General features: G+C 46.9%; 1 protein-coding gene across 1 annotated transcript in view; it reads right to left on the bottom strand.

The window, feature by feature from the left end:
- Window positions 1–6463, bottom strand: part of AFAP1L1 (actin filament associated protein 1 like 1) — a 71777-nt gene extending 65314 nt beyond the window's left edge. The window contains exon 1 of the mRNA XM_060092046.1: window positions 6411–6463. Coding sequence (XP_059948029.1) covers window positions 6411–6426 — 16 coding nt within the window. The 5' untranslated portion in view covers window positions 6427–6463. The remainder of the gene's footprint in view (window positions 1–6410) is intronic.
- Between the last annotated feature and the right edge of the window lie 12182 nt (window positions 6464–18645).

The raw sequence follows: 18645 nt of genomic DNA, 5'->3' as shown, positions 1-18645 counted from the left end.
GAGAAACAGGAAGGGTGATCTGATTTGGTGGTGAATAAGATGAGTTCAAAATTGGGTCACTTGGAGGTTGAGTTGACTTCCAAATGGAAACTTCCACAGGCAGGAGCCAGTGCAGGAGAGTGGAGCTCAACTCATGGCTGAAAATGGACATTAAGAGTAGACGTCATGGGCTTCCCTGGTGGCGCAGTGGTTGAGAGTCCGCCTGCCGACGCAGGGGACACGGGTTCGTGCCCCGGTCCGGGAAGATCCCACATGCCGCGGAGCGGCTGGGCCCGTGAGCCATGGCCGCTGAGCCTGCGCGTCTAGAGCCTGTGCTCCGCAACGGGAGAGGCCGCAACAGTGAGAGGCCAAAAAAGAGTAGACGTCATAACGGGGCTTCGTTGTCCACAGGTGTGAGTTTAGAGAGAGGGCTGAGGTGGTGGGGAGAAAGGGGCAAGAGCCATCAAAGAAGAAAAAGTGAGCTAGAGAAAAGATGGGAAATAACAGTTAGTAAGCACTTATCATGGGCCAGGCGCTGGGTGCTGGGCAAATATTACCAAATTGCAGTCTCCCAATTTTGGGTGTCATTATTCCTGCTTTGCAGACTAGCAGAATAAGACTTAGTTGGGTCACTTGCCTTAGAGCAAGAGAAGCCCAGAGGCTATGAGCACCTATAACAGTGGGATTGGAGGTGGGAGAAGGAGAGGCAGAAAAGGCTTCTGGCAGAGGGATGGAGCACTGGTTAACCTAGGTTTATTGGATTGCAAAATCCATGCTTTCTCCATCTTTGCAAATAGGAGAATCCATTTAGAAAAGAGTAGAAGGTCAGAGCTACAGAGAAGCCCAGAAGATGGGACTGGGAAGGGTGAAAAATTAGACAAAATGGAAGCCGTTTGTGACCCTTAGATGTGGGCTTTCAGCAGAAGGTGTGACCGGAAGTGAGACTGCAGGGAGGGAGAGAAGTGTGTAGGAAGAAACGGGAAGCTGCCGTTTGTGTGTATGGTGGTGGGGTTTTATTTTTCTGTTCAATTGCAAGGTTTTTGTAGAAGGGTAAGAAGGGTATGAGAAGCTAATGGTATCCAAAAACAGGGTTGTTTTTCCGAACCAAAGATCAGAATGAAATAATGATAGGCTCTTGGCAGAGAGTGGGGAGGGAAGAACTTACTCGCAGGGTACTCACCCATGTGAGAAGTGGGGTTTGAAACTGATAGTTGAGGGAGAGGCAGAATAAACCCTGTGTGGGACAAGGCAGTGGAAGTGATGTCTAGTGCCAGCAGAAGCCTCTTCAGGGAAGAGAGTAAGGTTAAATCCTATACATACACCCATTGCAGAGTGTGGCTAAAATCCAAGTAATTATATTGGATAAATGTAACATCTGTCATCTACTGAATGTTTCCTAAGTGCTACCTTACCTGCATTACCTTTTCCCATGACACTCCAAATGAAATGAAACTGACATTCAGAGAAATTAAGTAATTTATCCAATTCATACAAGATCATACAGCTAGGAAGTTGTGGTCAAAGCCTAAATTTGTCCATTCTCTGAATGACTCAGCTCTACTGAGTCTCCAGGCCGACAAAGATGACCTTATGGAACATGTTTGGAGGGAAAACATGAATATGGGTGCATGTTCCTTTTGGAAGAACAGTAATTGATAGGAGGAGAGCATGAACTCAGATGTCAGGAAAGAGGTATGGGAATTTACAGCCTTGGGGACAGAAGTTGGGCAATGAGTTATGGATGGGAGCTCATCATAGGAATGGCTATGGGCTACTTGGCCAATGGAAGCCGCAGATAGGGAAGATGTGGCTTTCCTAGTATAGATCTCAAAGCTGGTCCAACAAAGGCAAGACACGAGTAGGTTCTTCTAGCATCTCTTAAATAATAAAAATATCACTTAATGAAAAGCAGAGCTTCAGATTATGTCTTGAGTTGCCCAGGAGACAATATGGTCTCCCAGAGAATATAATTCAGCAAAAGAAACTCCCATCTTGGGTTGAATGCAACTAGTTGAAAAAGAACTAGTTGTCAAGTAGAAAGGAAAGGAACTTTGGGGAAAGTGATTGTTTCATATGAGCCAGGCATATCAGATACAACCTTGGACATTAAGAAGGTGTATTAAAAATTAGAGAAAATTTAGACCAAAGGCTTTAAAGCAAAGATAACTCGAGAAGACTAGAAAGTTCGCAAAAGCAAAATTGTGAAGACATAACCATAGTCAGTAGGCAGGAATAAATAGAATAAATAAGAGAAAATAGACACATTGGCCTTATGTATTAATATTTTATCAGTCACTCAGAAACGCCCATCAGATGGTTCAGTTATTGCACGTCAGAGATGGATTTCCGAGAGACAAGCACCATGAAGGAGCTCCAAGGATACAGAAATTATGACATGGTCCCTGTCTTTGAGTTGTATACAAAGTTGTCTAGCCCAGTTCTTAAAACGGAGTAGGGACTCAAAAAGTGTCCTCAGAGTCAGACCAGCTTGGGGCCAATAGAATTTTATTATGTTGAATCTGATTAACGAAAGACTGTAATTATTACAATAGCCAGCATTTATTGATTGGTTCTCATATGCTAGGCATTATTTGAAGTATTTTCCATATACTTAATATTTATAACAACCTCAAGAAGTAGGCATCATCAGTATCCATATTTTATCCTCATTAGAGGATAAAGAGTTAAGTTACTGGTCCTGTAGAAGGTGGTGGCCATAATCATTAGTCTATAGTGAAGGTGTTACCTTCACCAATGGCTGATTCTCTTTGAATGATATTCATGAATTCCTTCCTGCTGGAAGGAATTTCATTATAATGTAAGTGGTTTCTGCGTCTGTTACTATGTTATATGAATCCTGCCTTACTCATGGGAAGACACATATCCTGTTAGACTAGAAATCCTACTTCCCAGGTTTGTTTTCATTCTCAAGTCAGTTGACTTCGATGACGAGCTTCTATGCTGTAATTGCTACTGAAGATCTGAACAGTATAGTTGTGGCATAATGGAGGTGCCTGGACCTGCAGCAGGAAGATTTGGCGTCCAAGCCCTACTCTAGGGCTTGGGCAGGTCACCTGCCACTATAGAGGCAGCCAGCAGCAAGCTTAAGATCAGGACTTTGGTTCAAACCCAGCTCTGTCTCTCACATGGCAAGTGACTGTATAAGTTAATGTCAGTGATCTAATCCTGCTGTTACGGACTGAATTGTGTCCCCCACCCCCCCAGTCCATACATTGAAGCCCTAACCCCCAGTGTGACTGCATTTGGAGATAGGGCCTTAAAGGAGGTAATTAAGGTTAAATGAGGTCATAAAGGTGGTCCCTAATCTAATAGGACTGATGCCCTTCCAGGAAGAGGAAGAGACACCAGAGATCTCTCTCTTTTTCTCTCTCTGTGCACAGGGAAGAGGTCATGTGAGGACACAGTGAGAAGGCAGCCATATACAAGCCTGGAAGAGAGGCTTCACCAGAAATCAACCCGGATGGCACCTTGATCTTGGACTTCTAGCTTCCTGAACTGTAAGGATATAATTTGTTGTTTGAGCCACCCAGTCTGTGGTATTTTGTTATGGCAGCCCTAGCTGACTAATACACTGCCAAGCCTGCTTTCCTGTGAGGTAGGGATTAATGATAGAACCTAGTCATGGCCCCATCTCATCGCTTTTTCCAAGAGAAGCCATGTAAAAAGCTGAGCATGTTGCCTGGCACATGATAAGACCTTGATGATTTCAGTTGTTACTGTTATTAATAGTGAAGTGTGGGGCCTCCCTGGTGGCGCAAGTGGTTGAGAGTCCGCCTGCCGATGCAGGGGATCCGGGTTCGTGCCCCGGTCTGGGAGGATCCCATATGCCGCGGAGCGGCTGGGCCCGTGAGCCATGGCCGCTGAGCCTGCGCGTCCGGAGCCTGCGCGTCCGGAGCCTGTGCTCCGCGACGGGGGAGGCCACAACAGTGAGAGGCCCGCATACCACAAAAAAAAAAAAAAAATAGTGAAGTGTGGTTTCCTTCCCTGGGCATGACAGTCTCACTCCCCACGTGGTCGGTATGGGGCTGAAATGAGACCTGTGCTTCTTAAAATTTCCCTGGCAAAAGAAGAGAGTGTTCACACCCTCCTGGGGATATGGGCACAAGAAGGAATTTCCACTGGAATGATTTGTGAAGTCTCTCACATTTTATCTTAAAAACCCACACAGATTTTGCATTCTAGTTCATATATAGTTTTAATTCGTACAGTGTTTGCAGTGGTTTCTCAGGGTAGACAGCTTAGGATCTAGACAGATGACCTGGTCCTGTTGTGCCTCATCCACTTCACTCGCATTTGAGAAGGCCTTTGCAAGTCACAAAGAATGGTTCTGATGTGAGGATTTTGTGGTATGTATTTTTAAAAATCAGCATTACAATTAATCAACTTGGGATACACTATAAAGTGTGTGTCATATTACTAATGAACTACTTGAACCACTGTTAGTGAGCTCCCACTGTGTGCCAGGCATTGGTGTCAGCACGGTGACCACTCAGATCCACTCTCAACCTTCCGGAAGCTTACATTCTGGCAGGGAAGGTCGATACTAAACACATAGTCAGATAACTAGCTCTTAGAGTAATGGCACATCATGACAAGGGCTATGAAGGAGAAGGAAAGTAGGCTAGGAAAGCCCGTAGCAGGGGAGAAGGTCAGAGCCCTAGAGCATTCTGAGTACTAATAGATTCCCGGGAAGTCTGGCTTCCTAGGAAGAGTGGTCTGGAAGCAGCCTTCTTGAGTGAGGCATCAGTTATTAAGCATTTTAAACTGAGTGAATTATTATCACTCATGGTCTGTCAAAGCTCTGGGTGGTCTGTTTTCCACAGCTCCAGGTAGGCTAGTTATGGGGATTTTGTACTGGGGACAGGGTGGTATTTGGCAGCTTTTGGGGTGTGATGGGGTGAAGGGCAGTGCTCTTTGCTTTAAATGTACAATGTGGGAAGTGGGGATGGGGGACTGAGGGATATTAGAGGTGCCTCTTCTCTCTTTTCTTTTTCCTCCCTGGCGAGTGCGTCTGCTCTTTGCAGACTTGTCCAGGAGTCAGTTAACAGGTGAGAACTGCTTTACACATCACAGCCTCGGTCCCCAAAGAGCCAAACGGAAGCCCCCTCCATTTTTTTCCTGCCCTTCCAGCTCCTAATAGGGGGTGGATGCAGCATTTTGTGTGTTGGAGATGGTGTGGGTGGGGAAGTTGTCCTCAGCACCTTGACCTGGAAGTCTGAACTCTGGCTTTACCCGTGTAACAGGGGTGCAGAGAGGTTACCCTGACACCTGCTCTTCTTCTCATCCCTGCCCCCACTGCCCTTCCTAATTGCTTCCACACCCCTGGCCACTCCTTTTTTTCCCCTTGGAGGCCTTAGCACAGCAAACAGGCAGATGGAGGAAGGGTGTAAGATTATTGTAGGGAAGGGGAGGCATTTTCCATTAATAATAATAACTATAACAAGAATGATAATGCTTCTCGTGTTGGCACAGCGCTCGCCAGTTTACCAAGTGCATTCACACCTGTGATCCCCTTGGGTTCCAGAGGTGGGAAGTTAGGACACTGGTGTTCTGGCTGTCCGCCTTTGACACCGCCCCCATGTCCAAGCAGGCCACCTTCTTTACAGACATGAGCCCATTGAGGTGTCCAGGCCTTTACTTAAGCACAGGCCCCAATGAATGCCCCCCATAAATGCCCTCTCTTTGCTCCTGTCGATTGCAGTTTCAACAAGCCCCCACCATGTCTGTGAAACTTTATCAAATACTCTCGTCTCCTGAAAAAGAGTCCAAGCAAGAAAGGGTCTCAGAGACCATGTGGTCTAACCTCGTCACTAGCCCAGAGAGAAAAAGGGTAGGTTAAGGTCACGCAGCTTGTCAGGAACAGAGCCAGGGCTCCGACACCCATGTGCCACCCACATGCACTCCTGCAGCTCCTCCTCCCGATACCCTGGGTAGCTGCACACTTCGTCTCCTGGGGCTTCTCAGCGAGCGAACAGTAGGGGCTTCGCATGTCCGGTGGTTTTCAGGAGCGTGACTCGTTAGCCCTATTTTACTTTCGGTGGGGGTGGTGGGGAGGTGGGATGGGGTCAGAGGAGCTCGCCGTCCTCAGGAATCCTGTGGGGCATTCTTTTATGAAGTTAAGACTCCAAGTGTATGAAAACGCTGGTTTCACAAACAGGAGGCGACTCAGCTCCGGGACGAGTCCCTAACACATGAGTTCCTAACAGACCCCTAGCAGCCCTGGCCCAGGAGGCACCTGTACCCACAGCGCCCGGCCTTCGACCCCCCCCTACCCGCTCCACGCGCCCACGCGCCCACACTCCTCACCCCGGCCCCACCGCCCGTCTCTCCCTCGTCCTCTCTGGCCTCTAGATCTCTCGGTTCTCCCCTCCCCACCAAGCAACAAGTGTGGGCACCACTTTTCTTCTTACCGCGGCCTCGGTCCATGGCGCTGGCGATCGATTGCGCGGAGCAGGGCGCGGTGCCTCCGGCGGGGCGGGCGGCTGCGGGCGAGCTGCGCTCTCCAGTCCCGCCCGCTGGAGCGCCCTCCGCGCGTCCCCTCCCCCGACAGGATGCTCGCCCAGCGCCCCCGCCCGCCCTCGCCTGCCCCTGCACGCCGCTCCCGGAATAGACCCGGAGCCCGCCTCACCCCCTGGGCCGCCGGTGTCCCTTGTCCCGCACACACGCTCCGCGTCACGCCCTGCCTTTCGCAAGTCCTCATGCCCCTCCGTGAGGGGCTAGAGGACCCACATCCCAGTTCACACGCTTTCTTTCGTACCCACGCCCGCGCTTCCCACCCCAGCCCAGACCAAGGCGTTGTTCAGCTCTGCTTGCATTCCGCTAGTGACGAGGGGCTTACTACTGCACTTCCCAGCCCGGTCCATTTTCAGATTGTACAGACTGTTAGAGCCTGTTTTTCAACAGAGGAATCAAAATCTCTTTGCCTGCCGCTGCCACCCATTTCCTGGCTTTCGGTTCATCTTCTCCATTAAACAGGTCTTTCCTGGGCACCTTCCAGTGCAAGACAGTGGACCAAACTCTATGCTGGTACAGTGTCAATAATGGTGTAAAAGAGGAGTGAAGTAATAAAGATCTTTAAAAAATAAAACCACCTAGGAAAAGGAGAGAAAGGATTGCTAAAAGGTGGGCAATGGCTTGGGACACATCCAACTTTCGAGGTTCCCTGTGCACTAAAACGTGAAGAATGCCAACACGGAGTGATAAAAATTGTGGAAATGAACACTTTTTTAGCATACAAATGCAGTGCAATGTTAAGTGTGCTCTTCCCAAAATGATTACAGGATGTAGAAAAAATATTGCTATGGCCAGTGTGGTCAGGAATGGGATTTAAGTTTAAAGCTGTCTGAAGAATGTCAACATCTTTCATCCTATTAGTGTGTCTCTGTGAAAGTAGGTCCAAACCGTTTATAGACAATATGAAATGTCTAAATTTAAGACCCTTCATAAAGTGAAGTCCAGGCCTAGTTCGCCTTCTAGACACTCCTCCTCCCCAAGATAGGCCAGGTCACAGTTTGAAGTTTTGGCTAGGCCACTCCTTTACTTAGAACATTCTGGCATTGGGACCATCTTATGCAAAGGCACAAGGGAGGACTTGGGAAAAAGCATCCTGCGTTTTCCTGGCCTGGGACTATTTCCTCCATTGCTTTGATGGGCAAGTTGAAATTAGCCCTGGCTTCGCCAGATTGCATCAGTAGTTTGTTTAGTATATCTGTGTATGAGCACAGAGGAAATATGGTGTAGTGAAAAAACAACGGGATTGGAGTCTGAAAACTTGTGTGTGAGCTCTTGCTCTTCTAATTACTAAGTGTACCACTTTAAGCCTTTGAGGTTTGCTTGCTCATCTGTGCTGTGGGAAACCTCATACTGACCTCACAAGGCTGTTAGGAGGGCAAATGAAATGATGGTACAAACCCACTTTGTAATCCTTAAATAGCTGTGAGCCGTTATTGTTTGCCAATTCCTCTTTGTTCCTGCCCACTTTTCCAATTTGAAAAGGTCAGTTTAAATTCTAAAGCAGACAACCAACGATTTACAAGTGGGTTAACTTCTAAAAGTTCACTGTTTGAATTCTGAAACACTTGGAAACAAGGCTATAAATTGTAGTCAAGTTTCCAGGCTAGCCCATTTATACTTTAAAAAGCATGATATTTCACTTGAAGTAAATTTTAAAAATATGTAAAACGTAACTGTTGCAAGAACAGATGGAGGCTTAGAACTTTTAGAAACTTTAAGAAACTTTCAGACTCTGGATGTTTAGAAGAGAATTGGAACAGAAAAATAAAAAAAGCGAAAGGGAATTTATATGTACCTATGGAAGAATTTGTGGAGTGGAATTAACTGAGCTGTGGTCTAGGAAAGATGTAAAAATGGGAGAACACAGTCTGTGCACAGTTTTCCTAAGGATTAACAAAAAGAAGTCGCTCTGAAGGTGTAGTGGTTCTGGTTTAATAATTACCCATAATTCCCACTAGGTGGCACTGTTGACTAAATTGACTACAGCTTGGTTGCTGTTAGGAAACTGGGTGAGGTGGATGAGGAGGCTGTGGGTTTGGGACAAGGAATAGCTATATATTTTTTCTGTACTTTTCCTTTACTTAGGCCTATAGTCACCATAAAAACTATCCCCACTTTTCATCAGTCCACTTAGGAATGTTTGTTGCATTCTGTGCCAATTTCTATTGGGAGAACTAATGCTAAGTAGAAATGATCTCCATCCTTAAGGAACCTACAATCTAGTAGAGGAGATAAATATGTACAAAATAATTTAATTAAAAATTATTATGTGAAAAGTGCCAGAGGAGAGATAAAGTGTTCTTGGAATTCATTCAGACAAAGCAAGAATATCTTACTGATCATGGAGACAGTAATGGATGACAGACACTTGGGTGAGCCTGCAATGAGAAGATAACGTTACAGGCAGCGAAAACAGTGAGAGCAAAGACATAGAGATAGAAAACAGGCAGGATGTGTCTGTAAAGAAGTTTGGTCTGGCTAGATTGTAGGGTATCAGGTGGGAAGTGCTGGAATGAGAATGGGGATGGAAGTTGTGGATGCCAATGCCTGGTTTCTCCTCCCTTTTCCACTTCCCTGTATGAATGCAATTCTCTGTAAAGGATTTTTAGGATCTGCCTCGTATCTTCCCTTTCCTTATTGTTGTACTAAGTTTTCTAGGTTTGCCTGGTACTTGTCTAAAGAAGTCTGTGCAGAGAGCTCCAGCTCTGTAAAAAGATACCAAATTTGGTCCCAGTGAACAATTCCAGGAAAAAAGCTTTCAGCTCCCACATGCTCCTAGTCTTGTGAAAACAAATGATACTCCCCAGTCTCATTCTTAGCTTATCAGGTGGAACTGGGAAGCCCTGGGAAAGAAAATTTTGGAGGCTAAATGTTCTTTGTCCCAGTGAGAGAAGCATACTTTAGCCTTCTAACCTGTCACTTTGCCTCCGGGTCTGCTTCCATCGTGGCTGCTACAGTGACCATTCCATGGTTTGAATCAGACCCCCCTTAAAAATACTTGATGGCTCTCCTTTGCCCTCAGTGTAGAGTTAAAATTCCTTACTATAGTATTTGGGGTGCCTTCCTCACTAAGCTCCAACCCGCCATTCCTCAGAGCAGACAAGCTGTGATCTCAGGAGGCCCTGGGAAGAGTAAGAAAAAGTACCGATTGGGGACTCAGATCTGGGTTCTTGAACTGACTCTGTTACTGTGTCACTCTCAGTTCTTCCATTGGGTCATCAATGTATAATTTCCTACTTAGGTCTCTCCTTACCTCTCCATGGCCCCCCAGATTGCAAGTACTATGACGGTGGGTGCTGTGTCTTACTTGTTGCAAGGTCCCTAGGGCCTAGCACAGTGCCCGAAACCTAGTAAGTGGTAGCAAGTATTGTGGGGTGAGTCAGTGAATAAATGCTCAAGGACTCAACGAGGTTTCTATTAATGCAGGTATTTTTGGGGTGGTCTCCTTTATCCTCTGGGATTGTTCATTTGCTTATCTATTTGCAGAGGAAAATGAGATTGCAATGATGTGTTCTGGGAGCAATGCCTCTGTGTTTCCCAGCCCCACTGCCTGCCACTGTGGACATGCAGCCCAACCCATGGGGCTTCTTCTTGGCTCAGGGCCCTGCTCCCAAACTCCTTTGTGCAGGGTGAGCCCCAGAGCCCCTTGCTCGAGTGTCTGCCCAATGCTGGTCGCTGGATGAAAACCTCTCTTTTTCCACTCAGCACAATGTCCCCATTATAGCCCCTATCCAGGGAAATGACACATGCCTGCTGGTCCACCCTGGGCCCCGGAAAGCAGATAGAGATCTGAGTGGCGGCTGCTGGGAGAAGGAGAGTTTCATGGCTGGATGAAAACCTCTCCTTTTGTTGTACCTTCAGGTTTTGGTTCCAAGGCACCTGGCTCCTACCTGCACCCAGGCCACAGGTTCACCTTCAACTGTCACAGAGCCCAGAGCACTGTTGTGTCTGGAGGAAAAGGAGCTTTTATTCTTGTGCCCCAATGCTGCACATCCCTTCCCCTCAGGTCCTTCCTCAAGAAAAGAGCACTCTTGGCTCCTTAAGTGAGGCTCACAGGCCGAAGTGCCCACAGGACCAGTCAGGGGAGGTCTGTGTGGGAGCCGACCACCTGGCAAAGCAGAGCACTGTTGTTCCAGCTGAAAGGCCAGGAGCCAGCAGCTCAGGGAAGTGTGGCCGGGGGAGCATGGGCCCTCAGCGGCCAGAGCTTCCGCCTCTTCAGGAGAACCCGGGAATCCAGATTTCAGCTTTTGATTTTAAAATGTTGGTAACTAAGTTCAACTGTTTTAAAACATTGCAAGGGCCAACTAAAATACCCCTGTGGGCTTAAGCTGGCATACAGGCTACACCTTTGGAACCCTGAGAAAAACTGTGGGTCCATGAAGACTTCTAGAGGGTCTGTCCAGCTGGGTGCCTCTACATGGGGGCCAAGGTGATACCCAACCCTTAACACTGCAGCAGGGACTAACTCTCTTTTGAAAGGCTGTGCTGCATGCTCCCCGTTCATCCCTAGGCTGCAGGCTGACGCCAGGGTGCAGAGTCCAAAGCAAATTTCTTAAACCTGGAACTAGAAAAACTTTAGAGCTTAGCCGGTCTCGTTAGAACTTTAGAGATTAGCCACTCTGGTTGCTTCGTTTGTCCGATGAGGAAACTGAGGCCAAGAGAGGGGAAGAAAGCTTGCCTGAAATCACACAAGATCTTAGAGACAGAACCAGGAGTGGTGCCCAGGGCGCTAGACTTGATGTCAGGTTCTGCCACATACAGCTGTGAAACCTTGAATGAATTACTTACCAAAGGCTCAACCTTGAATGAATTACTTATCAAGGGCTCAATTTCCTCATCTGTAAAATGAGGATGAAAGTCATACCCAGAGATTAAGTGAGAACTGTAAAGTGCTTAGTGTAAAAGTGCAAGTTATTGTAATCAAGTGGGTTTCCTCTGGAGACATTGTCAGATGCTTATGGAAATATAAGGAACACTGAAATCTCAGCCACACATCCAGGCTGCCCCCTGCAGGGAGTTTTGTGTAAACCAGACCATTGGAAATGTGATAGATTCTGCCAGCTTCCTCCTTCCCTGTAGGCACATCTGATACCCTTAGATACGAGGACTATGGAGCTTCTAGCTCCTGTTACCCACAGAGTCTAAGAAGGGGTGGCATCTTGTAGGTATATTTTAAAAAATTAAATAGTGCTGTTATTTTGTCAGAAGGACAAATTGACAGTTTCTCCTGAACTAGGTGGGCAAGACCCTGTGTGCTAGGCAGTCCCATTTCTTTTGTATGACAATGAATTCTTTATCCACAAGAGAGCTTTGGGAGTAAAAAAGGCTTTTGGTCCAGGCCCTACAAGCACTTTCCATGACTGACTGAGGCACATTTTGACCCCTTCACATGTGCTCATTAGGCTTCCCTAGTGAGTCCCATGGCCCATCGGTCGCTCTGGCGAGGGCAGATGCCTGTACTACTTAAACTGGGATTGCGTGATCTCCCTCACACAGAGAGCAAAGCCGACAAAATTAATTCACCCTGGGGGCCACTGTGTTTGTCACAGCTCTGTTAGTGGCAAGTGACATAATCACAACTCAAACCAGCTAAAACCAAAACGGCAGTTTACTAGCTCGGAAGGTAACTGGGGATTTGAAGGGTGAAGTTGTATTTAAGGTAAGCTTAGATCCAGGAAAACAAACAGAGTGGTTGCTACTTTCTTTCCATCTCCTGACTCCACCCTCCTCTGTTTAGTCTTCAGGTGGTGTCTCAGTCTGTAACAAAGAAGGCCACAAGACTCCAGGCCTGCACACCTTTACTGGTGGAAATTAAGGTGAGAAAGGCTTGCCTCTCATCCTGTAGTTCCAGCACCGGCCCAGAGGGGGCACTGATTGGGTGAAGCACCTGATCTAAGAATGGGGGAGATGCTGAGCAAACACACCTCCCCTGCAGCCAGGTGCTGTGCCTGAAGCACATCATTCAGTCCTTACCAGCTAATGAAATAAGTGCTGTTATTCCTGTTTTGCAAGTCTAATTTCATGTGGTGTATTAGTTTGCTAGAGTTGTTGTAACAAAATACCACAGGCTGGACTTCCCTGGTGGTGCAGTGGTTAAGAATCTGCCTGCCAATGCAGGGGCCATGGGTTCGATTCCTGGTCCGGGAAGATCCCACATGCTGCGGAGCAACTAAGCCCGTGTGCCACAACTACTGAGCCTGTGCTCTAGACCCTGTGTGCAACAACTGCTGAGCCTGCGCTCTACAGCCCGCAAGCCACAACTACTGAAGCCCGCGTGCCTAGAGCCCATGCTCTGCAACAAGAGAAGCCACTGCAATGAGAAGCCTGTGCACCACAATGAAGGGTAGCCCCCGCTCGCCGCAACTAGAGAAAGCCTGCGCACAGCAACGAAGACCCAACGCAGACAAAAATAAAACAAACAAAAAAAACCCCCCAAAACATGTTAGTACCACAGACTGGGTGGCTTAAACAATGGAAATTTATGTTCTCCTAGTTCTAGAGACTGGAAGTCCACAAGCCAGGTGTTAGCAGAGTTGGTTTCCTCTGAGGCTTCTGCCTTTGGCTTTGCAGATGGTAGCCTTCCTGCTGCCTCATCACCTGGTCTTTCCTCTGTGCACCTACATCCCTGGCGTCTCTCCCTGTGTCCTACTCTCCTCTTCTTATAAGGATATCAGTCAAATTGGAATAGGGCTCATCCTCACAGCCTCATTTTAACTTATCACCTCTTTAAAGGCCCTGTCTCAAATACAGCCACATTCTGAGGAAATGGGGGTTAGAGCTTCAACATATGAATTTGGGGGGGACCCAGTTTAGCCCATAACCCTCCCTAGTAAATGGTGAGGCTGAGATTTGTACTCAGAGAGACTGAGTCTAGCCATGGTGCTGTCATGTTTCTGCCACAGCTCAGGGTAGTGCCCACATAGGCAAAGTCTTTACAACCTAGACCAGCAGCGGGAGGGATGGTATCTAATGAAAACCTTAGCAAACAGGAAGTCCCTGGTGGAATATGAGAGTTTTGGCTCCCTGGGGTGGCTGGGGCTAACCAGGCCCTGCCTGATTGTCCAAGTACTTGTGTTTTCTTTTCCCTGAAGCATCTTCAGTTTGTTTCCCTTTAGCTTCCTGAAGACCAGTCCTCATGAAGAAAGCGAGGGAATACTCATCCTTACTTCCCTCCCACTTCTGTCAGAGGGAACAATATTTCCCAAAGTGTGGAATTCAGACTAGTGCTGAATATGTAAGGTAAGTGTAGATGTGACTCAGGCCAACATATTTGAAGAGTTATGAATTTATTTGAATTTGCATTAAAAGCATAAAATCGGTCCTTATTTGATATTGATAAACAGAAGAGTCAGGAATGAGTCAATTGAAAGAAAAATATCACATAAATAGCATTAAGTAAATAAATAATCTGATGAAACTTGTGGAGGTGGTGTTTGAGTGACTGAAATTTGGGAAACACTAGGATAATTTCCCCCCGAGGAGGAAACCCTTTTGGTCATGGGCATAGATGTCCACCTTACTTTTTTGACCTGATTTACCTATACACTTGGCCCTCATTTGCCCTGAGGACTAACCATGGGGGTGACTGCAGGCCTTTGCTGTCTCTGTCTGTGCCCCTGTGCCAATCACATTGGAGGCCAGGTGAAGAGGCAAGTGGACGCTTGGGTGATAGTGAGATGCCAGCCCTTGTCGTCATGGCTTCTGGGTTTTATTTATTTAGAGTCTTGCTCTAGGGCTTTTGAATAGCTTGGCAGTGGCCCACAGCTCTGTGTGTAAAGGCAGGTATTTATCACTGTGAGATCAAGAGTTTTGGCAACTTGAAGTCTGATGTGGAATGAAGTATTTAAAATTTAATTACACATGGGGCATTAACAGAATTGGCATAACTCTGCAAACTCAATTCATAATCTCTGTGAATTTTAGCCGTTCTTTGTTACCCTTAAATTCCAAGCCCTTCTACTCTACATTTGGCTCTGTTCAGTGGCCAGCTGCAGCTGCTGACACCATCCACAGCCAGACCCCATGTTTCCACACCAGGTGCCTTGTGAGGACGAGCAGCTCTGGATGCAGGAGAGCTGGCTGCTTGTCCTGATCTGCTCAAATGCTCAGTGGGCCTGTTCTGTGGCTGCAAAATGCAACCATTGTATTGGCTTTCAGCTCTAACCTTCTGTGATTTCTGTGGCCCCCCAGGTTGTGTTCTGCTTTATTAACATAAAGTTGCCCTCCAGTGTTCAGAGAGGTCATGTGCACAGGTAAAGGGATCCCTTCTAGAACTTCAGAAAGTCAGACACAAAATGTTGTTATGTCTGTCCAGAAAAAGAAAGATGGTTTATAGCAGCAATTCTCAAACTTCACTGTGTGTGTGAATCACCTGGGAGTCTTATTAAAATATGGGTTTGGGGCTTCCCTGGTGGCGCAGTGGTTGAGAGTCCGCCTGCCGATGCAGGGGACACGGGTTCGTGCCCCGGTCTGGGAAGATCCCACATACCACGGAGCGGCTGGGCCTGTGAGCCATGGCCGCTGAGCCTGCGCGTCCGGAGCCTGTGCTCCGCAATGGGAGAGGCCACAACAGTGAGAGGCCCGCAAAAAAAAAAAAAAAAATGGGTTCGGATTGAGTAGGTTGAGAGGGGGCCTGAGATTCTACATTCCTCACAAGCTCCCTGGTGACTCCAGTGCGCTGGTTAGGGACCACACTTTGAGTGGCTAGACTTAGAGCAATTCTCCCTGCTTCTGGTAGGTTAACAACCATAGTGCAAGCCAGACAGTCTCCACGAAGCCTGCATGAATGAGAGGTGTCCTCCCATTCCCTCTGCATGTTCTGGTCTCTGCCTGCCTTCCCACCTCTTGTGATGTCACTCTCCCCTTGCTTTGCTTTGCCCCAATGTATTTTAGTTCCTCAGGTGCATCAAGCTTTTACTCATCTCAGTCCCTTTGCATACGCTGTTCTCTGTGCCCAGAATGCTCCCATCCCCACTTTTCCCTTGGTACTTTGTTGTCATCCTTCAGTAAGGGCATGAAGTGAGTTTCTTTCTGCTCCTCTTTTCTGGTGCCCTATTTGTGTCTCTGTGGCAGTTAACTTTGTGCGCCATCTCTTTTTCTGTTTACTTATTTACAATCTGTTTCCTCTTTTAGACCAGAGCTACATGAGAGCTCACACCTGCCTTGCACACACAGTTGTATCCTCAGTGCTCCTGCTTCACAGCAGATGCTCAATACGTAAATATTTGCTGGGCCTGTGTGTAGCCAGGGAGCAAGGGAACATTCTTGAGTTTACTTTTGCACATTTGAGCCACCTGTCTTAAGGGGCTGTGGTGGGGATGATACTTAGAAGAATCATAGAATGAAAGGTCAGGAAAGGAGCTCCTTTTAAGCCACATCTCATCATCAGAGATGTCAAAGTGAAAAAAGTATATATCTTAGAAGGGATGAAATAAAGTAAGTGTAACGTTTCTTAAACAGTTATGTCAAATTAGTTTTTGCAACATTAAATTAAACAAAGAACTTCATAGGACTTTTGGCAATGTGCTTGTGATTCTCTGAGGGGAGAGACAGTGGCTGTGGCCGAGACCCTGTGATTCACTTACCCAGTGGCCATTCCCTGTCTGCCCCGTTTCTCTTCTTTGCCAGTGGGACACCTGCCTCCAACTATCGAGGCTGAAAATGCCAATTACTCAATTTCCCATCTGTTTTTGCAGCAAGAGCATGAGCCTCTTACGCAGTTCTGCCAGCAGAATCTGCAGAGAAGCCTACTGAGGACTTCTGGGAAGGTTTTTCTGCTTAAAAGAGACACTCAAAGGGAAATTTCTTTCCTGTTTTTCGATGTGATTGTGTGAGGACATGATGCCTGGAGCCACAGCAGGCTCTTGTAAACCTGACGAGTCACACCTGAGAATGGTGGAGTGGAGTAATGCAAAGAACCTGGGCAAGGATGGAATGAAGAGCTGCCAAGAATCTGGGCTCCCGACGGCATCACTGAGCTGCTGAATCGACTAGCCCTGCACCTTGGACCTCTCTCTGGTTGTGGAAGATGATATGTGTTCTCCTTGTTTAAGCCATTTTTTTTTTTTTTTTTTTTGCGGTACGCGGGACTCTCACTGCTGTGGCCCCTCCCGTTGCAGAGCACAGGCTCCGGACGCGCAGGCTCAGCGGCCATGGCTCACGGGACCAGCCGCTCCGTGGCATGTGGGATCCTCCTGGACCGGGGCATGAACCCTCGTCCCCTGCATCGGCAGGCGGACTCTCAACCACTGCGCCACCAGGGAAGCCCTAAGACACTTTTTTTTTTTTTTTTTTTGCGATACGCGAGCCTCTCACCGTTGTGGCCTCTCCCGTTGGGGAGCACAGGCTCCAGACGCGCAGGCTCAGCGGCCATGGCTCACGGGCCCAGCCGCGCCGCGGCATGTGGGATCTTACCGGACCGGGGCACGAACCCGTGTCCCCTGCATTGGCAGGCGGACTCTCAACCACTGCGCCACCAGGGAAGCCCTAAGCCACTTTTAAGAGGCACTCTTTACTTGGCAGCCAAAAGCGTCCTGACTGATAAGAGTGGTTAAACTGGTTGCTTCAGTCAGTGAGGAGGGAATTGGCTCCTGGCTCCAGCACAGGAATTATATGTCCTCTTCAAAGCTGCTTCCTCTTCTGTGAGACACAGGTAAGAAGAATGGCTACCTCTTGGGTTGTTACAGAGGCTTAAACGAGATGATGGGTGGAAAGTCCTCAGCACAGAACTTGGCACATTGTCGGTACTTAATAATGAGGAACTGTTATTATTATTTTAAAACTGAAGTATAGTTGGTTTACAATTTTGAGTTAGTTTCGGGTATACAGCAAAGTGATTCAGTTACATATATATGTATTATTTTTTATTCAGATTATTTTTCATTATAGGTTATTACAAGGTATTGAATATTGTTCCCTGTGTCATACAGTAAACCTTTGTTGCTTATCTATTTTGTATAGAATAGTGTGTGTCTGTTAATCCCAAACTCCTAATTTATCCTTCCCCGCCGACTCCCTTTCCGTTTTGGTAACCATAAGCTTGTTTTTTATGTCTGTGAATCTGTTTCTGATTTGTAAACAGATTCATTTGTATTATTGTTATTATTATTATTTTTTTTTTTGCCGTACGCGGGCCTCTCACTGTTGTGGCCTCTCCCGTTGCGGAGCACAGGCTCCGGACGTGCAGGCTCGGCGGCCATGGCTCACGGGCCCAGCTGCTCTGCGGCATGTGGGATCTTCCCGGACCGGGGCACGAACCCGTGTCCTCTGCGTCGGCAGGCGGACTCTCAACCACTGCGTCACCAGGGAAGCCCTATATTATTTTCTATATTCCATATATAAGTGATATCATATAATATTTGCTTTCTCTGTCTGACTTCACTTACTGTGATATTCTCTAGGTCCATCCATGTTGCTGCAAATGGGCAATATTTCATTCTTTTTTGTAACTGAGTAATATTCCATTGTATATATATACCACATCTTCTTTATCCATTCATCTGTTGATGGACATTTAAGTTGCTTCCATGTCTTGACTATTGTTAATAGTGCTGCAGTGAACATTGGGGTGCATGTATCTTTTCGAATTAGGAGTTAGGGTTTTGTGTTTTTCACATGTATGCCCAGAAGTGGGATTGCTGGATCATATGGTAGCTCTATTTTTATTTTTTTTTTGTATTTTTAGTTTCTTAAGGAACCTTCATACTGTTCTCCATAGTGACTGCACCAATTTATATTCCCACCAACAGCAAAGGAGGGTTCCCTTTTTTCCACATCCTGTCCAACATTTATTATTTACAGACATTAAAATTTTTTTTTAAAATTTATTCATTTATTTTGGCCACACCATGTGACATGCAGGATCCTAGCTCCCCAACCAGGGATTGAACCTACGCCCCCTGCAGTGGAAGTTCAGAGTCCCAACCACTGAACTGCCAGGGAAGTCCTATTTGCAGACTTTCTGATGATAGCCATCCTGACCTGTGTAAGGTGATACCTCATTGTGGTTTTTATTTGCATTTTTCTAATAATTAGCAATGTTGAGCATCCTTTCATGTGCCTGTTGGCCGTCTTTATGTCTTCTTTGGAGAAATGTCTATTTAGGTCTTCTGCCTGTCTTTTGATTGAGTTGTT

The sequence above is a fragment of the Mesoplodon densirostris genome, chromosome 3 (assembly GCF_025265405.1).
Source record: "Mesoplodon densirostris isolate mMesDen1 chromosome 3, mMesDen1 primary haplotype, whole genome shotgun sequence".
NCBI classification, from domain to species: Eukaryota; Metazoa; Chordata; class Mammalia; order Artiodactyla; family Ziphiidae; genus Mesoplodon; species Mesoplodon densirostris.
This window is presented reverse-complemented; position numbering and strand designations above follow the sequence as displayed.